At 41.0% G+C, this 23,611-nt stretch overlaps 1 protein-coding gene across 1 annotated transcript in view; it reads right to left on the reverse strand.

Annotated features, from left to right (window-relative positions):
- LOC135101694 (uncharacterized) overlaps nucleotides 1–23,611 on the reverse strand; it is a 67,791-nt gene that overhangs the window by 32,381 nt on the left and 11,799 nt on the right. Inside the window, exon 3 of the mRNA XM_064006017.1 lies at nucleotides 2,256–2,391. Coding sequence (XP_063862087.1) covers nucleotides 2,256–2,391 — 136 coding nt within the window. The remainder of the gene's footprint in view (nucleotides 1–2,255; nucleotides 2,392–23,611) is intronic.

Here is a 23,611-nt window from a genome sequence, read left to right on the forward strand (position 1 = left end):
ATATGTGTGTGTGTGTGTTTGTGTATGTATGTTTATATATCTGCGTGTCTGTTTGTTTATAACTTTTCTTTGATAAATATCCTCCACTCCATAAGATAAAGACTGACAGCTTTCTGCTCTGTAAGAGAGAGAGAGAGAGAGAGAGAGAGAGAGAGAGAGAGAGAGAGAGAGAGAGAGAGAGAGAGAGAGAGAGAACTGTCCTAGATGTAAATAACTGTCTACGTATGGCTATGAGGTGTTACAAGACAATGTGTAGGTATGCTATTATGTAAAGGAAAATCGGGTGTGTTGCTGCTCCTTTCTTACGTGAGTGTGTGAAGGAAGGAGGAAAGAGGAACAGAAGAAAATGAGGAAAGGAGCAAGGAAGAGCAGGAAGGAGTGAGGGAAGGAGGGGACACGCATGAGTTGGCCATGAGAAAGAAGGCCGGGAACCATTTAAAACTCTGATTACGGCGCCACTAAAGCTAAAGTTTCCTATGAAAAAAAGGAGCGGGAAACCATCTGTTTTCTTTAGGGAAAATTTCAGAATTCACAATCCCATATTTCCAAAGTCGCCGAAAGTCCCGCACAAGTCAGCGTTTTACGTAATTTCCTTCCTTGCGCTAAGTGTAGAGAGGAGGATAGGAGGTCACAGCGGCAAAGCGGCGAACACAGCGCAGAATTTTTTTTTTTTTTTTTTACCTCCACTCTTCAAAAATTCTTTAAGGGGGGGACATATTTCTGAATTAAATTTCCTTAACTTTCGCTGTGATCCGAAACTCTCCTTCGGGAAAGTCATCATACAAGAGTCTGGCAGCAGGAGACAGGATTTTCAGTAGCCTTGCAATAAAGGGACCCTGGTGGGCACAGCGCGCAGTGAGGTCGACGTCGAGATCGCCTTTCTCCTGGCCACGCTTACCTCGCTGGCTTGTGCCTCCTTGCCTGTCCTGTTCCGGAGCTATTATGTGTTAGGTGGAAGTCATCAGCAACATTACTCCTATGGCTGTTGAGCATAGTCCACTTGTTATTTTATTTTTAACTTAGCCTGTTAATGACATAACACATTATTATGTTTGAGCAACTAAATTAGTGTACTATTAATGACATAACACGTTATTATGTGTGAATAACTAAATTAGTGTAGTGAGGAGAAATTGAACTAGGAATTCTTAAAAGTTTTGAGGTACGCTTTCACTCATACCATCAGGAGTGTCTTTTTGAAATATACCCTAAACTTGTACTAAACTTTTGTTAAGACTGAACAGAAGCCATACTAGTTCAGTAATTTTTGTTTTGAGAACCAATACCTTTTCCACTCCTAAATTAGACAAGGATTTTGTTGCCAGTGTTACAATAAGTCACCAAGCCCGACTCAAAACACTACTGCCAACGGCCATCGCGCGAGAGTAACTGTTATGGTTCTCCTGTAACAAATTAATTTCCCTGACGTAAAACATGAAAATCACCTAAAAATCTTGCTCAGAGTTATTAGTCTCGTAAAACTTTTTTATTCAGTTTTCATTCCCTCATTAATATTAACGGTCCACCAAAAGGATAAAAATGTTTATCGAAACTCCCGACTAACGAACTATGAAACGCATCTGAAAAGCCTCCAAAGTAAATCAGATAACGCGAACAATTACCGCGACTTAACTCAGTCATCAGCCTCACAATGTCGCGACAGAGAGACACGCGTCATAAATCTGCCATCACCAGCCACCATCGTGACTAAAACGCTGCTATGTAAATTCCGCCTAAGTGAATCTCACTCGTGAAGATTTCATCCATGAAAATCTCTCCTAAAATGTTTCCCTCGTGATAGATTCCCTCTACGTAACCCATCCAAACGTAACTGACCATGTGCGAGGGAGGGAAAATTATTTTTTTGGAATCTTGTACGTAGTTGGTATGCTTGTAGGGAAAATTTCCCTTGAGGGAGCGTATGGTTCGTGGAATAAACACCAGAAACATTAAGAACTATATTCAGAAACTTCCGCGCCGCACCTCCATTACGCTCAGGAGGCTGCAGTTAAAGCTATACGTTTTATTTAAAGGTATATATTTTTTGTAGTTCCAATGACAAATCTACATTATAAATAGGAGAATCACTCTTGAGAACCCAACTAATTATTTCTGCGATGAGAGAGCAAAGCATTTCTGAATACGGGCCAAGCTATCGCACATGTACCAAGACCCGAACACGCTCCTAAATTGCCAAGTAGAGTAATACACATTAAAGTTTTCAAATCACCTTAATTACGGAACTTCCCACTTACCTATAACCTCCATGTTCCTGAGCTGCGAGTCCTTTTCGAAAGTTGGGTGATCCGCCACCACCTCGCACATGTATTCCCCTGCGGTGGCGTGGGTCACGTTCTGCAGCACTACCGTCGTGATGTTCGACTGAGCCTCCTGTGGGTGTGGGAAGAGAGGGTGGTATTAGTGCAGGGAAAAGAAAGAAGGTAAAGATTGAGTGAGTGGTTAGGTAGGGGGTTGAGAGAGAGAGAGAGAGAGAGAGAGAGAGAGAGAGAGAGAGAGAGAGAGAGAGAGAGAGAGAGAGAGAGAGAGAGAGAGAGAGAGAGAGAGAGAGAGATTCATTGATGTTAGAAATGTTGTGGTGAAGGATTGAAAGGGTAAATGTAGCGGTGGAAAATGTTATGTTAGTTACAGAGTTAATGGGAAGGCACATGTACATTTTACAATACATGTACGCACGTGATAAAACTGGGTATTTTTAGTGTTCGCCAATGTTATATGGATATTTTTTTTTTTACACTCCCTTTGAAATTTGTGAACAATAACTCTACGTTTAATGATGCGTTAGGTAATTTGGTGGAAGACAAGACTACTATTACAGGGAAGTGTTGAAACAATGGTCACGAGGAGGAAAGCAAAATAACACAAAGGAAGAGCAGAAAACAAGTCGTTCCTTACATGGCTGCTTGTGACACGCTATACACTCTCTAATCTAAAGCAGGAGATACAGGATAGGGAGGGTGAAGGATCGCTCACACCCGCTGCATTCTCCCGTTACGTCTGGTTCGAAAAAAAAATAATGCTAAATAAATAACTAATAATCACGCAGCATGGACTTTTTTTTTGGGGGGGCGAATTACGAACTGCCGTACTGCAACAGCTATCCGGATGCAAAAAGTAGTGAAATTTACTGTAAAATCATTTGAAAGAGTAGAATTTTATTACGATGATGTAAGATGTCTTAGTAGCGGTTACGTCTAAGCGCTCCACTACCCTGCTGCTGAAAATGTCGCTTGTTATGTTACCTGTGGCACTGGGATGGAGAATTACAGGCCCCAGAGACAAGATTGGCTTTGTTTGGTTTGACGAGGATCTTTTACAGACTGTCTTTTTGGGAGCGGCATTTTTTTTTTTTTATTCTGCTTTTACCATCCTTGGCCTGGTTCCCTGACACACACACACACACACACACACATTTATAAGTACGGTTCAGCTGTTCTGTCTGCCATGGAGTCTCGGATCGGCAGACCGTGGCATTTATCTATGTGTATGTTTCTTACTTTTGCACTGTTTTTACGACAATAAACGTATGAACATGAACACACACAGAAATGTAATGTTTGATTGATCGGTTGTAGAATAATCTTTAGCATTGGTGATGGCAAGTCTTTGAAATATTTGTGCCACTTTTTGGGTCGCATGTATCACATCTGTTTTGAGGGAAAAGAAGGTTGACTTTTTATGTTCCTTTTTTTTTCATTAGTTCTTGTTATTTATTTATTTATTTATTTATTTTAACTGTGCTATTATTGTAAAGGGGCAAAGAAACATGTGCGGTTAATGATGAAGGGAAGAAATGTGCAGTATTTCAGCTGAGAAGGTATTACGGTGTTTGTGATGGTGGTGGTGGTGGTGGTGCTGGTGGTTACAGGAGGATGTCCCTGGCAGGAGTGGAGGTGTGAGTGGCGTTCAAGGGGACTGGTTGGTGGACTGATTGATTTAATGGCGACGCTACATCGGATTCGGATGGCAAGGAGATTGGTGCTCGTATACTTAAACGTTTCGGCGCTCTGTCTCGACTGCTTTCTACATTCTCTAATGGAAGGTAATAGGTTTTTAAAGATCTTTCCATGAATCCAGTGACAGCTTAACAAGGATCCCCCATTATCACTGAGAACGTACACTCGTGACAACGTGACCAGTTATCTCTGTGGCTTTTGAAGATCGTTCTTTGAAGATCGCCCTTATGAACAAAGCGTTAAAGGAATCCCCCTTGCAGTAAGTCTTATAATGTCTTTCACAACACTTCGTAATGGCTTTTATATTCCAACGCATGTTGCATTAATTAAATTACTTTAAAAGAAAAAATACAATCACTTGTGAAATTATCCAACAGTTTTAAACAAAACTTGGTCACTGGGCTGTCCCAGCGTTCCTTCTTCACTGGATTATGTTCAGTCAACACGTCAGAGATCTATTAAAGCTATGAAACACAGAAACCAGCAAACTGGGTGCAGTTGTTCCTGTCCCGGTGCATAAACAAGAGAGGTGAGGAGGTACGGATCCAGAGCTGTATGTCAGGCGTTGTTCATTATGTACCTAGGGCCGGATTACTGTAATTACTGTTAAATATGTGGCGTTGTTTATGTGCCCATGTCCTCATTGACCCTGATGTCTGAACATCTGGCGGTGTTCATTAAGTGCCTCCCTCACCTGTACAACAGCTCTACCGAGGCGGCTGGCAACGCGGGCATGTTTTTGTCCGATACAATATGTGCCTCACGGATGGAGTCAGGTCTGCGGACACAAGTGATGTGGCGTCAAAGGTCCTCTGCTGTTGGGCAGTTGCACAAGTAGTGGAGGAGGAGCTAGTCGTTCTCCACCAGGCAATGGCTTCATGGATTTGGGGCCACTCGGCTGATCAGTCTTGCTTGGGTATCCAAAACAACCGTAGTGTGTGGGCGCTGACTCCCAGAGGACCTCTGGATAGAAAGCTTGCGGCAGTTTACATACCATGACGCTGAGCGAGAACCTTCATCAACAGCGGCGTCAGAGAGCGTTGCTCCTGCGTTCCGGGAGGTCCTGTTGGTTTTTCTTTGGAGGAAGGAATGGCAGCGGTAGATATGAAAAGAAACCTAGTTCTTTGCACCAGGCTTCAGCTCTTTCATTTTCTGGGACTCCTACACGTCCCGGAATCTAGTGGCTGGTGATGGAGGTGGCGTCCCGGTGCAGCAGCGCCAGATGGTGATGAATGCCCGAGAGTAGTTGGTGGTTTTCTCAGTGAGTGGCATGGCTGATGACAGACAACGGTAAGGGAGACAGCAAAATGATGGCTATCACTGATCTACGCCTCACACGCGTGTTATAGAGTCATTAGAAGCGCTGCCATCTCTGCTTGGAAGACAGTGGTGCAAAGCCTAAGGTTTGGCATAAGGAGACATGATGATGTTGATACCAGTGGAACCCAAGGTGGAGGCGAGAGGTAATCAAGAATTGGGAGGTTCGGGTGAAGCCCTCAGCTGTAACAAACACGAGCAACGTCAGCATCCCCATGGACGCAATCCCGGTCAGGCAAATCACCAGGAGAGTGTTGGAAGGCTTGTAGGAGCTGCTTTGTGTTTTCTTATATATATATATATATATATATATATATATATATATATATATATATATATATATATATATATATATATATATATATATATATATATATGTGTGTGTGTGTGTGTGTGTTAACATGAATACGCCTGGTGGTTTCGTAGTCTCAGTTATGGATTGAGAGGTTTGATCTTGTCCAGGCGGAAATTACAGTATTTTCACAGGCCTTTTCTGATTTAGATGCTTCAGTTCACAGTACAGGCATCTCAAGTCAGAGTGTTATTTTTTTTATTTAACAGGTTAGTGGAGGGAGAATCAGCAATATTGTCTCTGTGTGCGGGGATGCGTTTCTATGGGTGGATGGGTGCATGTTTGTGGGTGGGTGGGCGTGGCTGTGGATGTGTTTGTGTAACAGCACGTCAAATGTTGCTCGCTGTACTTTGCGGTGGTGATTAGTCTTGAAATTACTATATGCTTATGTTTCTACAGATAATGAAATAGTGTGTAATTGGAAAATATAATGACATCATTTTTTTTTTTTTTTGTATCCGTCTCTTTCTAAGTCAGTGTATGTGTCTGTCATGTCTGTTTGTCGGTCGAGCGGCGAGGAAAGAGGCGCGTCCCAGAGTGTGCCACTTGTCAGGGGATCGATGGCTACAAAGTTTCAAGCAACATGGCAGCGACCAGGAGGAATTTCCTTTGTAATTACGCGTACGTTGCACAGTGTTTCATTTTTTAATTAATTTATATGTTTATTTCTATCCGTTTGTGTTTATTTATTTATTTATTTGTATTTATCTACTGATCTATTTATTTTTTTACCGAGAGTTCTTTATGACGCTCCCTTTTTGTGTAGAGCAATTCATGTTTTATTCCCAGTGTGTATCATGTTTATTTGTTTGTATACTGAAAAAAAATTGTACAAAGAGTTGTTGGTATATGTAATATTACACTAGAATAAACAATCAGTGGAAATATCCCGAACCTTTAAATATGTAGCGATCACTGCAACTTTTGCCATCACTGTGTGTGTGTGTGTGTGTGTGTGTGTGTGTGTGTGTGTGTGTGTGTGTGTGTGTGTGTGTGTGTGTGTGTGTATGTGTGTGTGTTTATTGCATCGTTGCTAGTTTAGAAAGCTGCAAGATGGCAATGGACCTTCATGAAATATTTCCTGTACAATATATATACGAGTATGCTAATGTCTCCTTTCATCCCCGCCCTTTGATTTATCTAATCCTCTCTTGAAACTTCCTGTGAAGCAGTGGTTCCTAAACTGAGGTAAATTATTACCTGCAAGTAATTCAACATTTTTTCTGGAGTAATGGAAGAGTGACAAAAAGAGTGCAGAATTTTGGAAATCAAGAAAACATTGCGCTATCTGGCATTAGGATCAATGTTAACTTAGTAGTAAACCAATCATCATTAAGTAATAGTTAAACCAAATAACAATAAACATTAAGACTATTGTACAGTACTAGGAAAGAAGAAATATGTGTCTGTGTGTGGCGAGCCAAAAGTATTTTGGTATATATGCTTCGGGACACAGTCATTCACTAACCCTAATCACGACGTGTCCACAATTAGACACATGTATTGACACCATTTTGTGGAAGAGATAACACGCTTAATGTGGCATGCTGAATGGGGTAACAAGCTGGAAAAAAAAAAAAAAGTTTAGAAACCACTGCTGTAAACCTTACGCTAATAACTTAAAAATCGAGTCCATTCCATTCACCTACAATCTTATTTGAGAACCAATTTCTTTCCATATTCCATTGCTCCGTCGTCGTAGCGGACAGTCTTTGTTATAATTCATATTCATATCTCTTCGTATGTCAAAACGAGTGAAGTGGTGTACGGCGAAGCAAAGTAGCATAAAAAGAACTGGAGGTGAAAAATGTTCTGGCAAGAAGGAATTAAGGTGACATGTGTCCAGCCTTTTTGCTTTCCTTCTTGACACGCACGTGGACGACCTCGACTGGCTAACTGGCGATCAATAATTGGATTGTTAGGAATATAACCGTGCCAAGGATCAAAGGACCAATATCTTTTATGCAGATCGACACGTGCTCTCTCTCTCTCTCTCTCTCTCTCTCTCTCTCTCTCTCTCTCTCTCTCTCTCTCTCTCTCTCTCTCTCTCTCTCTCTCTCTCTCTCTCTCTCTCTTACACACACACACACACACACACACACACACACACACACACACACACACACACACACACACACACACACACACACACACACACACACATGCATGACTAGAAAAAACACAACGTAACTGCAGAAAAATGTGATGATAATAATAACAATAATAATAATGATAATAATAATAATAATGATAATAATAATAATAATAATAATAATAATAATGATAATAATAATAATAATAATAATAATATAAAGTAAAAATATAATAATAATAATAATAATAATAATAATAATAATAATAATAATAATAATAATAATAATAATGATAATGATAATAATTATGAGTGTACCACCTTTAGTTATTACCTGGCCACACATCATTTACGCGGAGAGAGAGAGAGAGAGAGAGAGAGAGAGAGAGAGAGAGAGAGAGAGAGAGAGAGAGAGAGAGAGAGAGAGAGAGACGGCGGTGATGATGATGATAAGAAAAAGATAAAGGAGAAGGAAATTATGGAGAATTTGAATTTAGTGAGGTTTTGATAAGCCCAGAATGCTAATTTGCTAATATTATTTCATATAATTTCATCAAGATTACAACACACAGGCGATGTGTTACCTCATGTTTTGCTGAGTTTTGAATGTGCGTTTCTTTTGTGGTGATGGTGAGGTAGTCCAGTGTGTTGACGCATGCCCTTCCCGTGAAAATCACATATGTACATCCAGCACTCAATACTAAGACTAAGTAAGTAGACTAAGTAAAGTTATGTTTGAGCCTCATGGACGGTGTGGGAACTTTTTGACCTTGACACTCACCCAAGTGTCTCCCAGCTAGCACACAGTCACAGAAAGCATCGCTAAATGTAATTATAAGTAAATGATAACTTCGCTATGGTCAGAGCTAGCGGGGAGTGGTGGCGACCAGGGTGGTGAATTGGAGTTGCTGTTGTTCCACTACCAGCGACTGGTCTTAAATCGTAGCTAAGACAGCTTCCTTGCGATTGTCCGATGGTTCCGAGCTTCTTCTTAACTTAGTGAATTTAACAACTCGCAAGCGGTAGAGTGGCGAAGATAAGTCTTAATAGGACTTCTTATAGTGGCTGGAGGTTGGCGACTGCTACTGAGGCGGGGAGGCTCGCTCCGTCGTGGGGTCCCAGGTCGCCACGTCAGAAACAAAAGCTATACGCCTTTCGTAGACTTCTACCTTGCTTTTGTTTGATTTAGTAACTTATACTTAGTGTTTACTAGATAACCTTAATTACCCCTTATTATAACTTTACAATTTATATACAAACCACAACACAAACCAGTAATGGATTGATATGATGCGTGATACAAATGGAAATTTACACAGACGGTACTGATTTCACATCGTTAGTTGTGACTGCTGGGACCTCAAGTGGTCATTTTCTTGTGTAAAATGTGCTGCTTGTCGCACGTGAAGCAAAGCTGCCTGTCCACCAACCCTGAGCTTCGTGTGATCAGTGGTATCATTCCATGTGTACAGTTCACTTGGTGCTGTACCGGTGCTCTACCGGACAGAACGTACAGTGGAAGTTAATGTTTTATTACTTGTATTATAACAAAATTTTTCTCGTTTTTCTCGTCGATTGTTCTACATTCAGCTACTAAGTAGAGCCTTTGGATATGAAAAAGCAAAATAAGAATAATTAAATTGCTAGGTGTCAGAGGTACGCAGAAGTCAAGGAGACTGTGCGGTGGGTGAACAGTTGCAGCTTGGGGCGAGGACGTCACCAGCGGTGTGCAAGTCGCGCACCGTGGAATTAAGGGTTTACTCTTACCTCGAATCCTCATTTTTCCTTGAATGTGGTAAATGATGCAAACATATTTCTTTGATAGTGACTTTAATGTAAAATAGCTATCAGTGCTTTGTGCCTGCTTGAAGAAATACTAATACATAAAATTATCTGATTAAGTGGGAGGCATTTGGATAGATATTTTCACAAAACACAATCTACCAAAGTATTACGTGAGGAATAATCAGATGCATAGTTCATACGATATGTAGCCTGACTCAAGGGGATACAGCCTCTGAAAGATTTTTAATACCGATGTATACCTAAGACAAAAATGTAACGTTGCCACAGCTAACGTTTCTTCTTTTATTAATGTTTGACAGTTACTGTTCACGATGTTGCTGTGCGTCGCATCGATTGCTGGATAGTGTATTAGGTTGTTACAACGTATTCTTAGGTTATGGCGGCTGCAATCATTGTAGTGCTGCATTAGGTTTTGATATGCTAACCGATTCTAGATAACATTCATATTTGATTATACGTCTGCCTATTCAAAGGTCCAAGCTTTCAAGTTCGGCGGTAATGTTGCTCGCATGCAGCATATTGACGAAAATTAGGCGACTAACTGGTTTCGATAAATCGGATGATGAGGCGAGGTCAGGTCAGGTCGCTTGTCGTGATTCAGGTCATGCTTTTTTTTTTTTTTTTGACTTCAAAACTTATACCTTAGTTAATCAAACGAAACAAAATGGATCAACTTTAAAATGATGCCATCACGGACAGACAGAGAATGTCTTGCAAATTATTTTCATTATCATTATAACTTGTTGTTGTTGTACATAATAATCATCATTCATCTTCTACCCACGTTTACGCATTTAATATTAATCAGCAGCATTAGCTTCAACTTTACAACGGTGTCCATTTCCCGGTCATGAAAACTGCGCTAATGACGAAGACCATGAATGTGCAACAGCGACAGTACAAGCTGGCCTCTGTGTATGGTGTCTTATTACGAACGTGATACAGAATATAGTGGTTACAGTTTAAGTACCAGTAGTAGTAGTAGTAGTAGTAGTAGTAGTAGTAGTAGTAGTAGTACTGCATTGTATTATATTATTATTATTATTATTATTATTACTATTATTATTATTATTATTATTATTATTATTATTATTATTATTATTATTATTATTATTATTATTGTAGTAGTAGTAGTAGTAGTAGTAGTAGTAGTAGTTGTAGTAGTAGTAGTAGTAGTGGTGATGGTGGTGACGGCGGATGCGGTTTTAGCGGTAGTGGTATAATAGTAACACAGGTGATGCCGGCAGTGATGGTGGTGATAGGAATAGTAGTAGGGTTGGTCGTGAGGGCGATGGTGATATTGGTGGTGATGGTAGTGAACACGGAGCTTTCTGTGTCAATTTTCATATTCAACAGAGCGGGCAGTGGGAGACGCTGCCTCATATTCAGCTGGTAGTGAGTGAGGCACGTGGAATCCTCTAATATATATATATATATATATATATATATATATATATATATATATATATATATATATATATATATATATATATATATATATATATATATATATACGTATATATATATATATATATATATATATATATATATATATATATATATATATATATAACTTCTGAAATCACCGAAATTAAAAGCTCTATTATTCATTGTGATTTTCGACCTTTTTTCTTTGAATGGTGGATTTTTGTATTCTTATTTATGTTTTTAAAGAAAACAGACGCTATCCATTCAGTTAGCAGTGGAGTCGTGAAGAGTTAGTCTCGCAGCGAGAGAGGTGGAGCCTGGGAGAAATCCTCATAGTGTCCCAACTTAACTTTTGAGTTGCAGCTTTTGCCGACAACGCTTGATGGAGATTATTTCTGAAAGGTCGCTATATTTCAGTATTTTTCATGGCTCATTCAAGTGTATGGTGTTCATTTTATCTCCAGATTCGCCGTAATTGCTGTGAGAGAAAGCAAGGAAGACAGGTATAGACACGGACCGAACACAGCGTGTATTATCCCCCGGTAACATCTAGAGGAGGCTAGTGGGTAGCGGCTTTCTCAATAAAATAAATAAATAAAAAAAATCAATGAGTGAATTAATGAAAGTATAAGTGGATAAATAAATAAGTATATACAAAATTCAGGAACAATATATGATATATGATATTCCTAGATAAAGCGAATATTTTGATTTATGATGTTATGAATGTGTTTAATGTGTATTGTCGGAGTGAACTATACAGTGCACAGGCAGGTGATACGTGTTTGATATGTGGGCAAATTAATTTGATATGGGCTTAATTTATATTGTTTCTATTACTAGGTATTGGAGTTAGTTTAGTGTTTGTGGCATTATAAATATTAGCGTGCGCCTTGCAACTGGAAACATGAATAAAGTTACTGCAACCTGCCAGGATTTCACATGAGTAATCATCCAATGGAGATTAATCACGATCAGTGAGTAGGGAGACAATAAGGAGACTCGGACGTAGGGAAAAATCGGAAGGATGTAGAAAAAGTAAAGTACAAAAATCATACATTTGAAAAGAAAGGAATCAGTGAGCGAATAAATAGGAGGGTGGAGATGTAAAGAAGCATAGAAGGGGAATAGGATTAAGGAAGAAAGAGAAAGAAAAAGAAGAAAAGGGTCAAGTAGAAGAGGAGGTGAATATGGGAGAGGAGGGAAGGAGTGACGAGGAAAAGAAAGGAAAGACCAGATGAAAGAAGTGACATTGTTGATTCTGCAAGGTCCTGGTGAAGCTTGCTAAGCCTCGAGGCCCTTTGTGCTTCGGATGCCAGAGATTATATTCCTGGTGGGGAGAGAGAGAGAGAGAGAGAGAGAGAGAGAGAGAGAGAGAGAGAGAGAGAGAGAGAGAGAGAGAGAGAGAGAGAGAGAGAGAGACGAAGAGTGGCAGGGAGAGATTTCGTCTGCGGAAAATGAGAAATGTCTGAAGATTACTGACGAAGAGGAAGGAAGACAGACGATAATAAAAGGGGAAAGGAAAAAAAAAACAAAAAAGAATGTGTGCAGTTCTCAAGATGAAGAAAGATGAGAAGCTGGAGAGAGAAAAAAAATAATTATCCGAAGATTGCAGACGGAAGGCCAAGGGAGAGAGGGAGACCTAAAAGAATGCAACTTACTGTATTCTTTCTGTGTACTATTCGTAGAAATATCTAAGAGAATTCATTAAGGATAAAACAAAATCTGCTGTAAATTAACAAGCACCCTATTCCGTACTATTAAAAATAAACTATAATAACACCACTTAATTTATTCAGCACCATTTGGAAATTAAGAACTATCCTTAACACATTCTTAAAAGAAAACTCCTGCAGTATTTTTAAAAACTCATAGCTGTACAACAGTACAGCTGTACTGACGGCATGTACATGTAATCTATTCTGTAACGTAAGAAATCCAAAATTATTCTTAACGCTTTCTTTCTATCGCCTTCTCTTTCTGTGTGACGGTGCCGCTGCTGGACAAATGAGGTGCCAAGTCTCGGGTCGCTTGGCACTCCTTGGAAAAGCTGCACCTCATCACTCACGCTCACTCGCCGGGCAAGTGAGACCAAATTTGTCACCTACTACTAATCTTATATATACACACACTATAATGCTGGGCCTGGCTCTGCGTCGGCTTTATGTCCTTGACTTGCGTTAGACAGTTCCAGCTTCATAATTTTTCCGTGAGTTACAATACGGCGTGGAGCCTTGAGTCCAGACCGTGGTTGGAGAGCCGGAGAGGCGAGGGGTTGTTTGTCATGCTTGAGGTGGTGTTAATGTTGTACTGGGCTGGTATATGGCATATTACGATGTTCATGGATTTTGGGATGAAATGGCTACTTTGCTGAGTATGGAGATATTTGGAACCATTCCTAAATAGGGCATGTGATTTATAATGTGATTGTGTGTCAGTCTGTCTTTATTTTGACAATGTTTTTCATTTGTATATTGAGGTGATCCTTGGCGTGTTATAGTACGGTTAGTTGCTAAGATCCACTATTGCATCGCTTGGTTAAAAAATCACACAGCGAGGTGTGGAAAATAGTGATGCTTGCTGTGCATGGTTAAGGTACTGGGCAAGGAATGCAAAACAGCATCTCGTATAAAATCTCGAAAATGGACGCACTTTCATTCAAACACGTTACACACTAAAGAGTTCCACGCAGAGTTATGTAATTGGTGAACATTGAACGCAGGGCATCTTAAACTTTCTCTCTCTTCACTGGAAAACTACTTCCCTAGAAAAAAAAAAAATTGCACAGAAGTAGATACAAGATGCCCCAGATTAGTTTTCGTAACCAGAACACTGCGAATCTAACTAAGCTGTCTCGCCGCCGACAGTTGGTTTGTTTCCTTCTGTCTGTTTCTTTACTGAATGAAATTGCACATTGTTACACTGAGGCTTGAAAGCACACCAGCACACTTTGAGCGGCCTGTTTGATATGATCCGCGCAGCAGTATGTCAGAGAACCAGAGGCACTAAGCTGTAAATGGAAATTAGTTAATCGGAAACGTAATCACTTTGATAAAATGCATTACATTAATTAGCGTTAAGCTGGTGTGGCACTGAAGTTGATGTCATGTAAATAAGCTTGTCGCCACTTGTCTTCCCCAGGAAAGGGGGGCAGCTTTATTTTATGAGGCTCATCATCTCACGTGACGTAAAAAAAAAAAAAGTGTCATTCGAAATGGTGTACTGTTATATAAAATAATTTAAGAAACTCATGTTTGATAACTCAAAAGCTTGCGCACGCACGCACGCACGCACGCACGCACAGCACGCGCGCGTACACACACACACACACACACACACACACACACACACACACACATACGAGTTGTTGCAGCATACTCACATTCATAAAGTGAGAGCCACATCGCATCACCAAAGCAATTATGATTTATAAGATTGCTACACAGAATTAATGCACATGTTATTAGCTTGAAAATGTGAGAGTGGTTCTCTCTCTTGGTGTTGCTTCTCCATCGCATTGCTAAATCGAGCTTATCAATGAGCTGTGATGGAGAGTTCATGATGATATTCTTTTGTAATAGAAAAAAAAATAATATCTGACTGCTTATTTTCTCACTGGTATACGTCAGCCTCATATTAAAAGAAAACTTCATAGGTGAAACATGGACGTGAATCATTTTATGGGTATCCTTGAAAAAATGCACAATGCAACGGGGAAGATTCATTCGTTTTTTTGGATTTTTGGTACTGTTAATTAAGGAATGGCAAATGTTAAAAAAAATACAACATATTAATTGTACTTTATGAACTATCAAGATTTATATGATTACACATGTATGTACAAGTATTTCATTGCCTTGATGCACAACGCTTTATCTCCTGAAAATAGGTTGCAATTGTGAATAGCCATAGTAAGTACCCGCAACATTCATTTCCAACCTGCCGCTGGTTCAGGCACACAGAAGATAGGTGCGTGAGACACAAGAACAGCCCCAGCGTGTCTCGTAACGTTATAGTGGCGTGGTGGTTGGTGGGGCGTAGGCTGGGACAAAATTTAACCCCATATTCAGAAGCGCTGTTTTCTCAGCTCGATTATTTTGAAAAGCCATAAAGATTTTTAGCCAGGCAATAATAAATAACTTAGTAATGTAGTTCATCTCTAGTTCATCCCTTAAAAACCTGCGCAACTTCAGCCAGAGCTTTTTGAAAGTAGTGGGGATGCGGATTTCAAGTGTTCCAGGATATGGTTCTGAGATTCGTTAGTGTGAAACGTGAATTACAAGTAGACACCATCGATCCCGCTCCTAGAATGTCTGCCAAACTGCTTGCTTGTATCTGCGGGGAAGCTCTTGCTTATTATCGCCTACAGGTAAGGTGAGCTAGAAGCCACGCCGCTGCCTTTTTCCTCTCTCGGCACTGCAGTTGATTAGTGCATCCGTAATGGTCTTGTCACTTGCCAAAATGTATTAGATACGTTATTTTTATTCAATGAACTGATCAATTAGCGTTGTCGTAAGCTGGTTCTTGAAACCAATAATAATGACAATCCCTTCAGAATCTTTTAAAGTGAGAGGGCACTGGCCATCGCCAACACAAATTTATGATTAAAAAATCCCTCTGAAGGTGCTAGTTTCTATAAAGTAAAGAAAGATTATCCGAGATTTGAGAAGTGTCTTGAAACCTCCCTCTTGGGACCTATAGAAATGTATATTGCTTGTATAAACTCTACGGCATGACTGTCGTCATGTGCCGCTTCTCCAGTGGCGCTAATTGATCATTTGATTGAGAGAAAAAAAAAAAAATATATATATATATATATATATATATAAGAGCCAGGAGTGGCAAGAGCATTATGAGTGCACCAATCAGCTGCTGGGGGGAAAGACTGGCGAGGCAGGGAGCGTGGCTTCTAAATCAGCTTAGCTTACGGCGACTATAATTGATAATACGTAATTCTCTCTCTCTCTCTCTCTCTCTCTCTCTCTCTCTCTCTCTCTCTCTCTCTCTCTCTCTCTCTCTCTCTCTCTCTGCGCTTTTAACGTTCCATCGAGGCCAGTCTCCAGAATTACACATGTGATCCTTTAAGACACATCAACTTAGCAGATCTTTCTGGTGTATAATGATGGTAATGGTAAAATAAATGGGTATTATAATGACAATGATGAGTGTGTGTGTGTGTGTGTGTGTGTGTGTGTGTGTGTGTGTGTGTGTGTGTGTGTGTGTGTGTTCCAAAGTTTCAGTTCCTCTTCCTCCTCACGTGTAGTCAAGGCCTCTTACAGTTTACAGCTACAAGCATTCAACACTTTACGTTCCCTTCATGCATGGCGATACCAGAACAAGTATTATCACGTACTGGTGTGCGTGTGTAACTAAAGATGTGAAGCTTTGTTATTTTTACTGTTTCTCTTTTTAGTGCTGTACCAAAATTTACCAATATTCCTGTTGCGATTTGTACGAATATAGCTTTTGAAATTTATACTTTTATGAGTGGCACTAATATTTTTAATGGCCTTCAACATTTTATGCAAAATTAATACTTTTGTATTTAATGGAGATTGATGTATGCAAATAAAATGATAAGTGTAGTGATTGGCATGCATTTATATCCAACACTTGCAAGCGTTATTATTTATTTGATGAGGAAACGTGACTAGAAAATCTACATGTAATATTTTTCATGATCAGCTTTTCAATCTTTCATTTTCGTGAGACTGAATATCTTCCCACAACCATACACTGCACAGATCTGATCTCGTTATGTCAGGCAACAATCAAATTCTCACGTATGTAAACCTCTTCATGTGAAATCTTTTCGACTTGGTGGTGAAATGTTTTTTGTCCTCCTTACGGAAACTGGTTTTTCATTCAGATTTTTTTTCGTAATTTTAAATCATATATAAAAAAAAAGGAGGCTGCAAAAGACCCGCAAGCAATCTGATGTCTTTATCCAGAAACTATCCGACTTGCTCTTAAGATAATGTAATAACTGTGTATCTTATGCGTTCTTACTTAGCTTCTTTCATTTATTCACAATTCTTATTTGTGAATCAGTATTTTACCTCTCGTTTTTAAATTTGGCTTCTTATTCATAGGAACTCCAACTTGTATCCTGACCTCCCCACCAAAAAAAAAAAAATGCAGATTTATATCTCCTTTCTTGAGTTCTTTAATCAATTTAAAAACTTGTCACATCGCCACGCACCCCACGCCCTTCCAGTGGTTGCAGCTTAATGTGTTTTAGCCTAACTCAGTAAACTCAGTAAAGTAGTTTTGTTTTACTCTCTGTATCATCATAGTAATCCCTCTTTGCACACACTTTTGCCTATCTACGTCTATTCTGTATCAAGGGGACCGGAATTGTAGCTACGTCATAATACAAGCTAAGTATATCCTGAGAATCACACACGTGGCTCTGTTACTTAAGCTCAGTTAATGGAACCAAGATTTTCGTGTGCTGTGTTGTAAGCACTGAGACACTGCCTGCTAGGAGATCGGGGCATATTATCACTCCCGGATCTCTTTCTGAAGTCGATCTGGCCTCTGGGCTCTTTTTTGAGGTATTTATTTATCTTTTTTTTTTCCCCCGTCCTACCCCGTCCTACGTGGACAGTAAATTTATTGATCTTGAATGCCATTTGCCACTTTTCTGCCCACTCATCATTCATTTCGAATTGGCCTCCCTGTAATACGCCAGTCCTTTTTATGTTTCTCATATTAGTTTCATTTACCTTACTGAGGCATATTTCTTAAAAAATAAATATTCATCGAAAGTATAATTGCATATTGTGTTACAAAAATACGAGATTTACAACTACTCATAGCAGTATACGAGAAGTGTAAAGCAGACACCATACAGCTCTGTTTCCGTGTGGCTGAGGAAGGCTGGTGGTGCCATCTCAGCAGGACAATACACCGCGGGGTCCTCCGTATCCTACTTCTTCATTATACGAAGGGAACAGCCCGGACAGCCCTTCTGTTCTCCAGCTCCTTCATTTAAATTACTAAAGTAGCAAGGGATTCCAGCTGGCTAAATAATGTAAAGGGCAGACATCCTCATAAGGCTAGTGAGGCTTTGTATCCCTGTAACTGGATGCCGTGCCACCCGCAGCCACAACTCCTTTCTCCGCTTTCGGTAGCCTTTAGGGGCGCAGTGTTCCCGCTGGTAATGGTGGTGGGGCGGCGTGCGGCGGGCGCTATGAACCATCGGGTGGCGGCCTAAACCAATTTCAGCGAAGAGGTCTGGCCCCTGAATCTCGGCTAACAGTGTTAAGACGAGATGTACGTCCAACTGAGGCACGAAAACAACGCGGGGGATTACCTCTCGTATTTTGTGGATTATAACAGCGTCGTAACTAGTGCTCTGAACCCCCGCGCCGCCCGCCAGCTACCCAGCCAGCCAGACCTACACCACCACCATCACCATCACAATGCCTATTTTTCTCTTTACTCCATGACCATTATTTAATTTCCCCTAAGTTCCACTCTCCTTTCTTCCATTTCATTTGTGTTTAGTTTTCTCCTATATTTCCATTTGCTGTTTGTGTTTGGCTTGACTTGCCTCGCATTCTCCTCCTATTCTTGGTGCTCTCCATCTCCCTTTGTCCCTCACTGCCTCCCTCTCTTCTCATCTTCAAGCATACCACCATCTCCTACCCAGCCCTCGGATCCCTTCCTCCCTTTCCCCAACCCCATTCCATTAGCCTCCTCCTCCTCCTCCTCCTCCTCCTCCTCCTCCTCCTCCTCCTCCTCCTCCTCCTCCTCCTCCTCCTCCTCCTGCTCCTTCATGACTCCCAAGCACTTTCCTCCTGGCCAAGGGCGTTCCACTTTAGAGGTTTGTCCGTTAGTGGAAGATGATCCAAGTTAAGAGATTGGAATTTCTTGAGTTTGCAATCGAGGTTCGTTTTCAACATTACAGAAGGGAAGCAGCGCCACTTTTCTGTGTGTGTGTGTGTGTGTGTGTGTGTGTGTGTGTGTGTGTGTGTGTGTGTGTGCGCGCTATTCAACGGAGTTTCTTTCATGGCAGTAAAGTTTAACAAAATCCACTTTTGAAACTTGCCATTCTCAAACATTCTCTCTATAAAAATGGATCAATGAAAGTTAAGGTAAGAAAATAATGTCCAGAATATCAGAGAAGCAAGGGTCATGTTTGAGGCGTGGTGGGAGCACCAGCAGCAGAAGGAAGAGGAAGAAGAGGAGGTCCTCTGCTGGACGCCATGGCTCTTAACTAATCAGTGCGACGAAGGAACTTGATGTACAGTGGCGGAACGTATTCTTAACTTGATCAAGGTTTCCAGGAACGTTCTCCTCGGCGCCCGTCCTTCCTTCTGCCGGCGACGCTTCTCCATGACCGCCGCTTCTCCTCCTCGCCTTGCTAACCTTTCTCCATTTCATCCTGATTCTCATCCTCTTCTTCAGCGTCCTCTTCCTTGTTTTTTCTCCTCTCTTCCTCTTGTTTTCCTCCTCCTCTGTGTCCTCTTCGTTCTCACCTTTCTTGCACTTCATCCTTTCCCTTGCCCTGATCTTTTATTTCCTCCAAATAGTCTTCTTATGTTTGTGTTTCCCTCTTCATCGTCCTTTTCGAAGTTCTTAACCTTTGTCTTCATCGTTGTTTTCGTCGTCGTTGTCATCATCTTCGTCCTCCTCTTCCTCCTTCTCCTCCTCCCCCTCTTCCTGCTGCTGCTCTTGCTTCTCCTGCCCTTCCTCCTCCTCCTCCTCCTCCTCCTCCTCCTCCTCCTCCGCCTCCTCCTCCTCCTCCTCCTCCTCCTCCTCCTCCTCCTCCTCCTCCTCCTCCTCTTATTCCCATGACTTTTGGGGGATCTCTTCTGATCCCGTTGTCAAGGTAACGTGCTCTCTCTCTCTCTCTCTCTCTCTCTCTCTCTCTCTCTCTCTCTCTCTCTCTCTCTCTCTCTCTCTCTCTCTCTCTCTCTCTCCTTGAGCTCTTTTTTCATTTTTTTTATCTCAAACATACTGTCTGTCTGTGTTTCTTCACGAATATTCTTTCTTATTCATATTTTCCCTTATTCCATTCTCTCTCTCTCTCTCTCTCTCTCTCTCTCTCTCTCTCTCTCTCTCTCTCTCTCTCTCTCTCTCTCTCTCTCTCTCTCTCTCGTTCGGTATTGTTGTTCTTTTTTTGTGTTTCCCTTCAAAGAGGTTCCGTTTTCTGTCCACTTTTGGTGACGCCGCAACATGATAAAAGATATATTTCAGAACATGCCTCTTATTTTTGTTGTTCTTTCTTTCCCCTCCTGTTGTTGGTTTTCCACTCATTATCTCTCTCTCTCTCTCTCTCTCTCTCTCTCTCTCTCTCTCTCTCTCTCTCTCTCTCTCTCTCTCTCTCTCTCTCACACACACACACACACACACACACACACACACACACACACACACACACACACACACACACACACACACACACACACACACACACACACACACACACACACACACACACACTCATTTTCCTAACGTCATGGATTAGTTTTCTGTTTTTTTTTGTTAATGTGTAAGTTATTTTTATATAATTTAATATATTTATAACTCAGATAAGGAAAGGTTTGAAAATTTTTATTCCTCTTCAGCTAACTCACTTGCACTGGCAGGAAAGCTTTCGTTCTGATAGTTTTGTGAGCAGTACTAAGAAGAGTACGTATCGATGCACTGTGTCGAATCCACTGAAATTGGCTAAGGATATGAGAAAGATTACACTTGGAAGCACTTAGGAATACACATCCAGAAAATCTATAAGGGTACTAGTGGGTTGCCGTCGGTGTATTTTTTTCGAGATTAGAAATTTAGGAGTGTTAAATAAGTGGAGTACACTTGAGAGAGAGAGAGAGAGAGAGAGAGAGAGAGAGAGAGAGAGAGAGAGAGAGAGAGAGAGAGAGAGAGAGAGAGAGAGAGAGAGAGAGAGAGAGATGAGCTTTCGTAATCAAACAATAACTCCACTAAAGTCAATAAGCTCAAGAATCATACAAAGAAACAAACAAAAAATACCTTATCTTTGTCCTAAAAGAGCGAAAGAAATAATTTACATTTAGAAAAGAAAAAAAAATACAAGAATCTTAGAATGAAGAAAAGCCACTGATACTCTCTTACATTTTCAAAGTTATTTTTATTCATATTATCTTATTTTGTTTAGTTTATGTCAGTAATTATTCCCCACTACCCCATTTTGTGGTTTTGTTTTTTTGACCCAAACTTTATTCTTGTGTTCTATGTGCAATTTTAGAATCTCCCTCGTGTGCTTTTGTCTCCCCAGCGTTCCCCCGAGCTTTTATCAACTTCTTTATTTTATTTAAGTTTTTCCTTGCTTTTGTTTTCCCTAACTCTCCTCTCTGTAAATTCTTCAATCCCACCCTAAAAGCCCCCATGCCCTCTCCTCCCCCTCTTCTTCCGCAATCACACCTCTCTCCTCCCGTTCTCCCACTCCTCCCCTTTCCCTTTTTCCCTCTCACCCGTTCTCCTCTCTTCCTCCCTTCCCCCAACAAATCCCTACTCGTTTTTTCTTGTATAATTCCATCTCTTCTTTGATCCTCCCATTCTATGCGTCCCTCTCTCTCTCTCTCTCTCTCTCTCTCTCTCTCTCTCTCTCTCTCTCTCTCTCTCTCTCTCTCTCTCTCTCTCTTGCAGCCATTCATTGAGCAAAAAATGTTACCAGAAGCGACCTTGTATATTATAGCATCGTCTTTCTCATCTCTACGTGAGTAAGTATAGGTGTTTGTGTTGACCATTGTGTGTGTGTGTGTGTGTGTGTGTGTGTGTGTGTGTGTGTGTGTGTGTGTGATAATCGTATAAATGTGCGGTGGCTATGTATACCTTCATATAACACACTTTTCCTTTTGTATGTTTTGTCATGATGTTGATGTTGGTCTCCTCTCTCTTTTCCCGCCAACGCCAGAAGCAAACACGGATTACAGAGAGAGAGAGAGAGAGAGAGAGAGAGAGAGAGAGAGAGAGAGAGAGAGAGAGAGTGAGAGTGAGTGTGAGTGAGTGAGTGAGTGAGTGAGTGAGTGAGTGTGTGTGTGTGTGTGTTTGTGTGGTCAGTACGATGTATGAAAAATATATCAAGAGAAAACGGTGTAAAAGTAAAGATTCTGGGCACTCGCACCTCGGAAAGCGGGAGAAATGTGGCTTTGACAATAAAAGAAAACGACAGATGGAGTTTAGGTGACCGCGGCTGCTGGGAGGTCGCCTGTCTCGAGCGGGATGGAGCGGGAGATACATACTTGACAGGGAGATGATGGCTAGAAAAAGACATGTGCAAGGAGAAGAAGTGGAAGCAAGGATGGAAGGAAGACTTTGGCATAGGGAGGAGAGAAAGAGGTGAAACAGACGGTTGTAGGATTTTAACATACCAGCCTGCCAGTTAAGAAAGAAAGAAAGGGAGGTGGAGCAAGTTGAGGAAATGGTGAAGGAAGTGAAAGTGAAAAAAAGACGGTTTGAGGAAAAGGGATGTACCAACTGGAAGCTGGAATGAAGGAAGTGAAGATGACAGAGATGGATGGCGACGAGAGAGAGAGAGAGAGAGAGAGAGAGAGAGAGAGAGAGAGAGAGAGAGAGAGAGAGAGAGAGAGAGAGAGAGAGAGGGGGGAGGGAAGAGACTCGACTGAAACTACCATACATAAAGATGAACTTATGTGCTTAGAAAAATATGAATAAATAAATAGAAAAAAAGAGCTGAATGTCGAGGAGAAAGGTGACATGAGTGAAGACAACTTACGTAATTGGGAATAAAAGCAAAACAGGCAAATGCATCGGAAGAGGAAATCCATGAAAGTGAAAGGAAGGAACGAAGTCGAATCGGAAGCTTGAAAGACCTACGTGAGGGATTTGGCGGAAGGGAAAAAAAGGAGATTGTCTTAACCTTGGAAAAAAATGAAATAGATTTGAGAGAAGAAAGAAAAGTAAGGAAAAGGTTGTGAGGATTGGAAACGCACTCTCTCTCTCTCTCTCTCTCTCTCTCTCTCTCTCTCTCTCTCTCTCTCTCTCTCTCTCTCTCTCTCTCTCTCTCTCTCTCTCTCTCTCTCCTCTCACACGGAGTAAAAACACGTAAATAAAATCCAGTGAAAATCTTCCAAATATTTTCGTAAACAAATAAAGGAAGTGTGTGATTCGCCCTCCAGTTAGGGAGAAATAGGAGGAGGACACGTTTTTCCTTCTCCTCCTCCTCCTCCTCCTCCTCCTCCTCCTCCTCCTCCTCCTCCTCTCACTTTGAAGGCAAGTTATTTTCAACATCTTTCCTTCATTCCTGTCGGCGGCAGAAGGCGAAAAGCAAGGAGGTGTGGCGCAGTGAAGTTTGGAGGAGTTCAAACGCCACTAAGAGACAAAAGTATACGTGATACATATTTTCGTAATCACACAAAATTTTTTTCCAACTTATTCACAGCAATTTTCGATGTGTAGAAGCGTAGAGAGAGAGAGAGAGAGAGAGAGAGAGAGAGAGAGAGAGAGAGAGAGAGAGAGAGAGAGAGAGAGAGAGAGAGAGAGAGAGAGAGACGGAAATATACAGAGAGGGAAGGATAGGGGAAAAAATTAACACGACAAAACGCATAAAATGTTACCGAGAAAACGGACCAATCAGTGAAGGGTAATGTTGCGAAGGGCTGAGTGATTGGATGTCGCGGGTGGCGACGAGGGGCGACG

The sequence above is a fragment of the Scylla paramamosain genome, chromosome 6 (genome assembly GCF_035594125.1).
Source record: "Scylla paramamosain isolate STU-SP2022 chromosome 6, ASM3559412v1, whole genome shotgun sequence".
In the NCBI taxonomy this organism is placed as follows: Eukaryota; Metazoa; Arthropoda; class Malacostraca; order Decapoda; family Portunidae; genus Scylla; species Scylla paramamosain.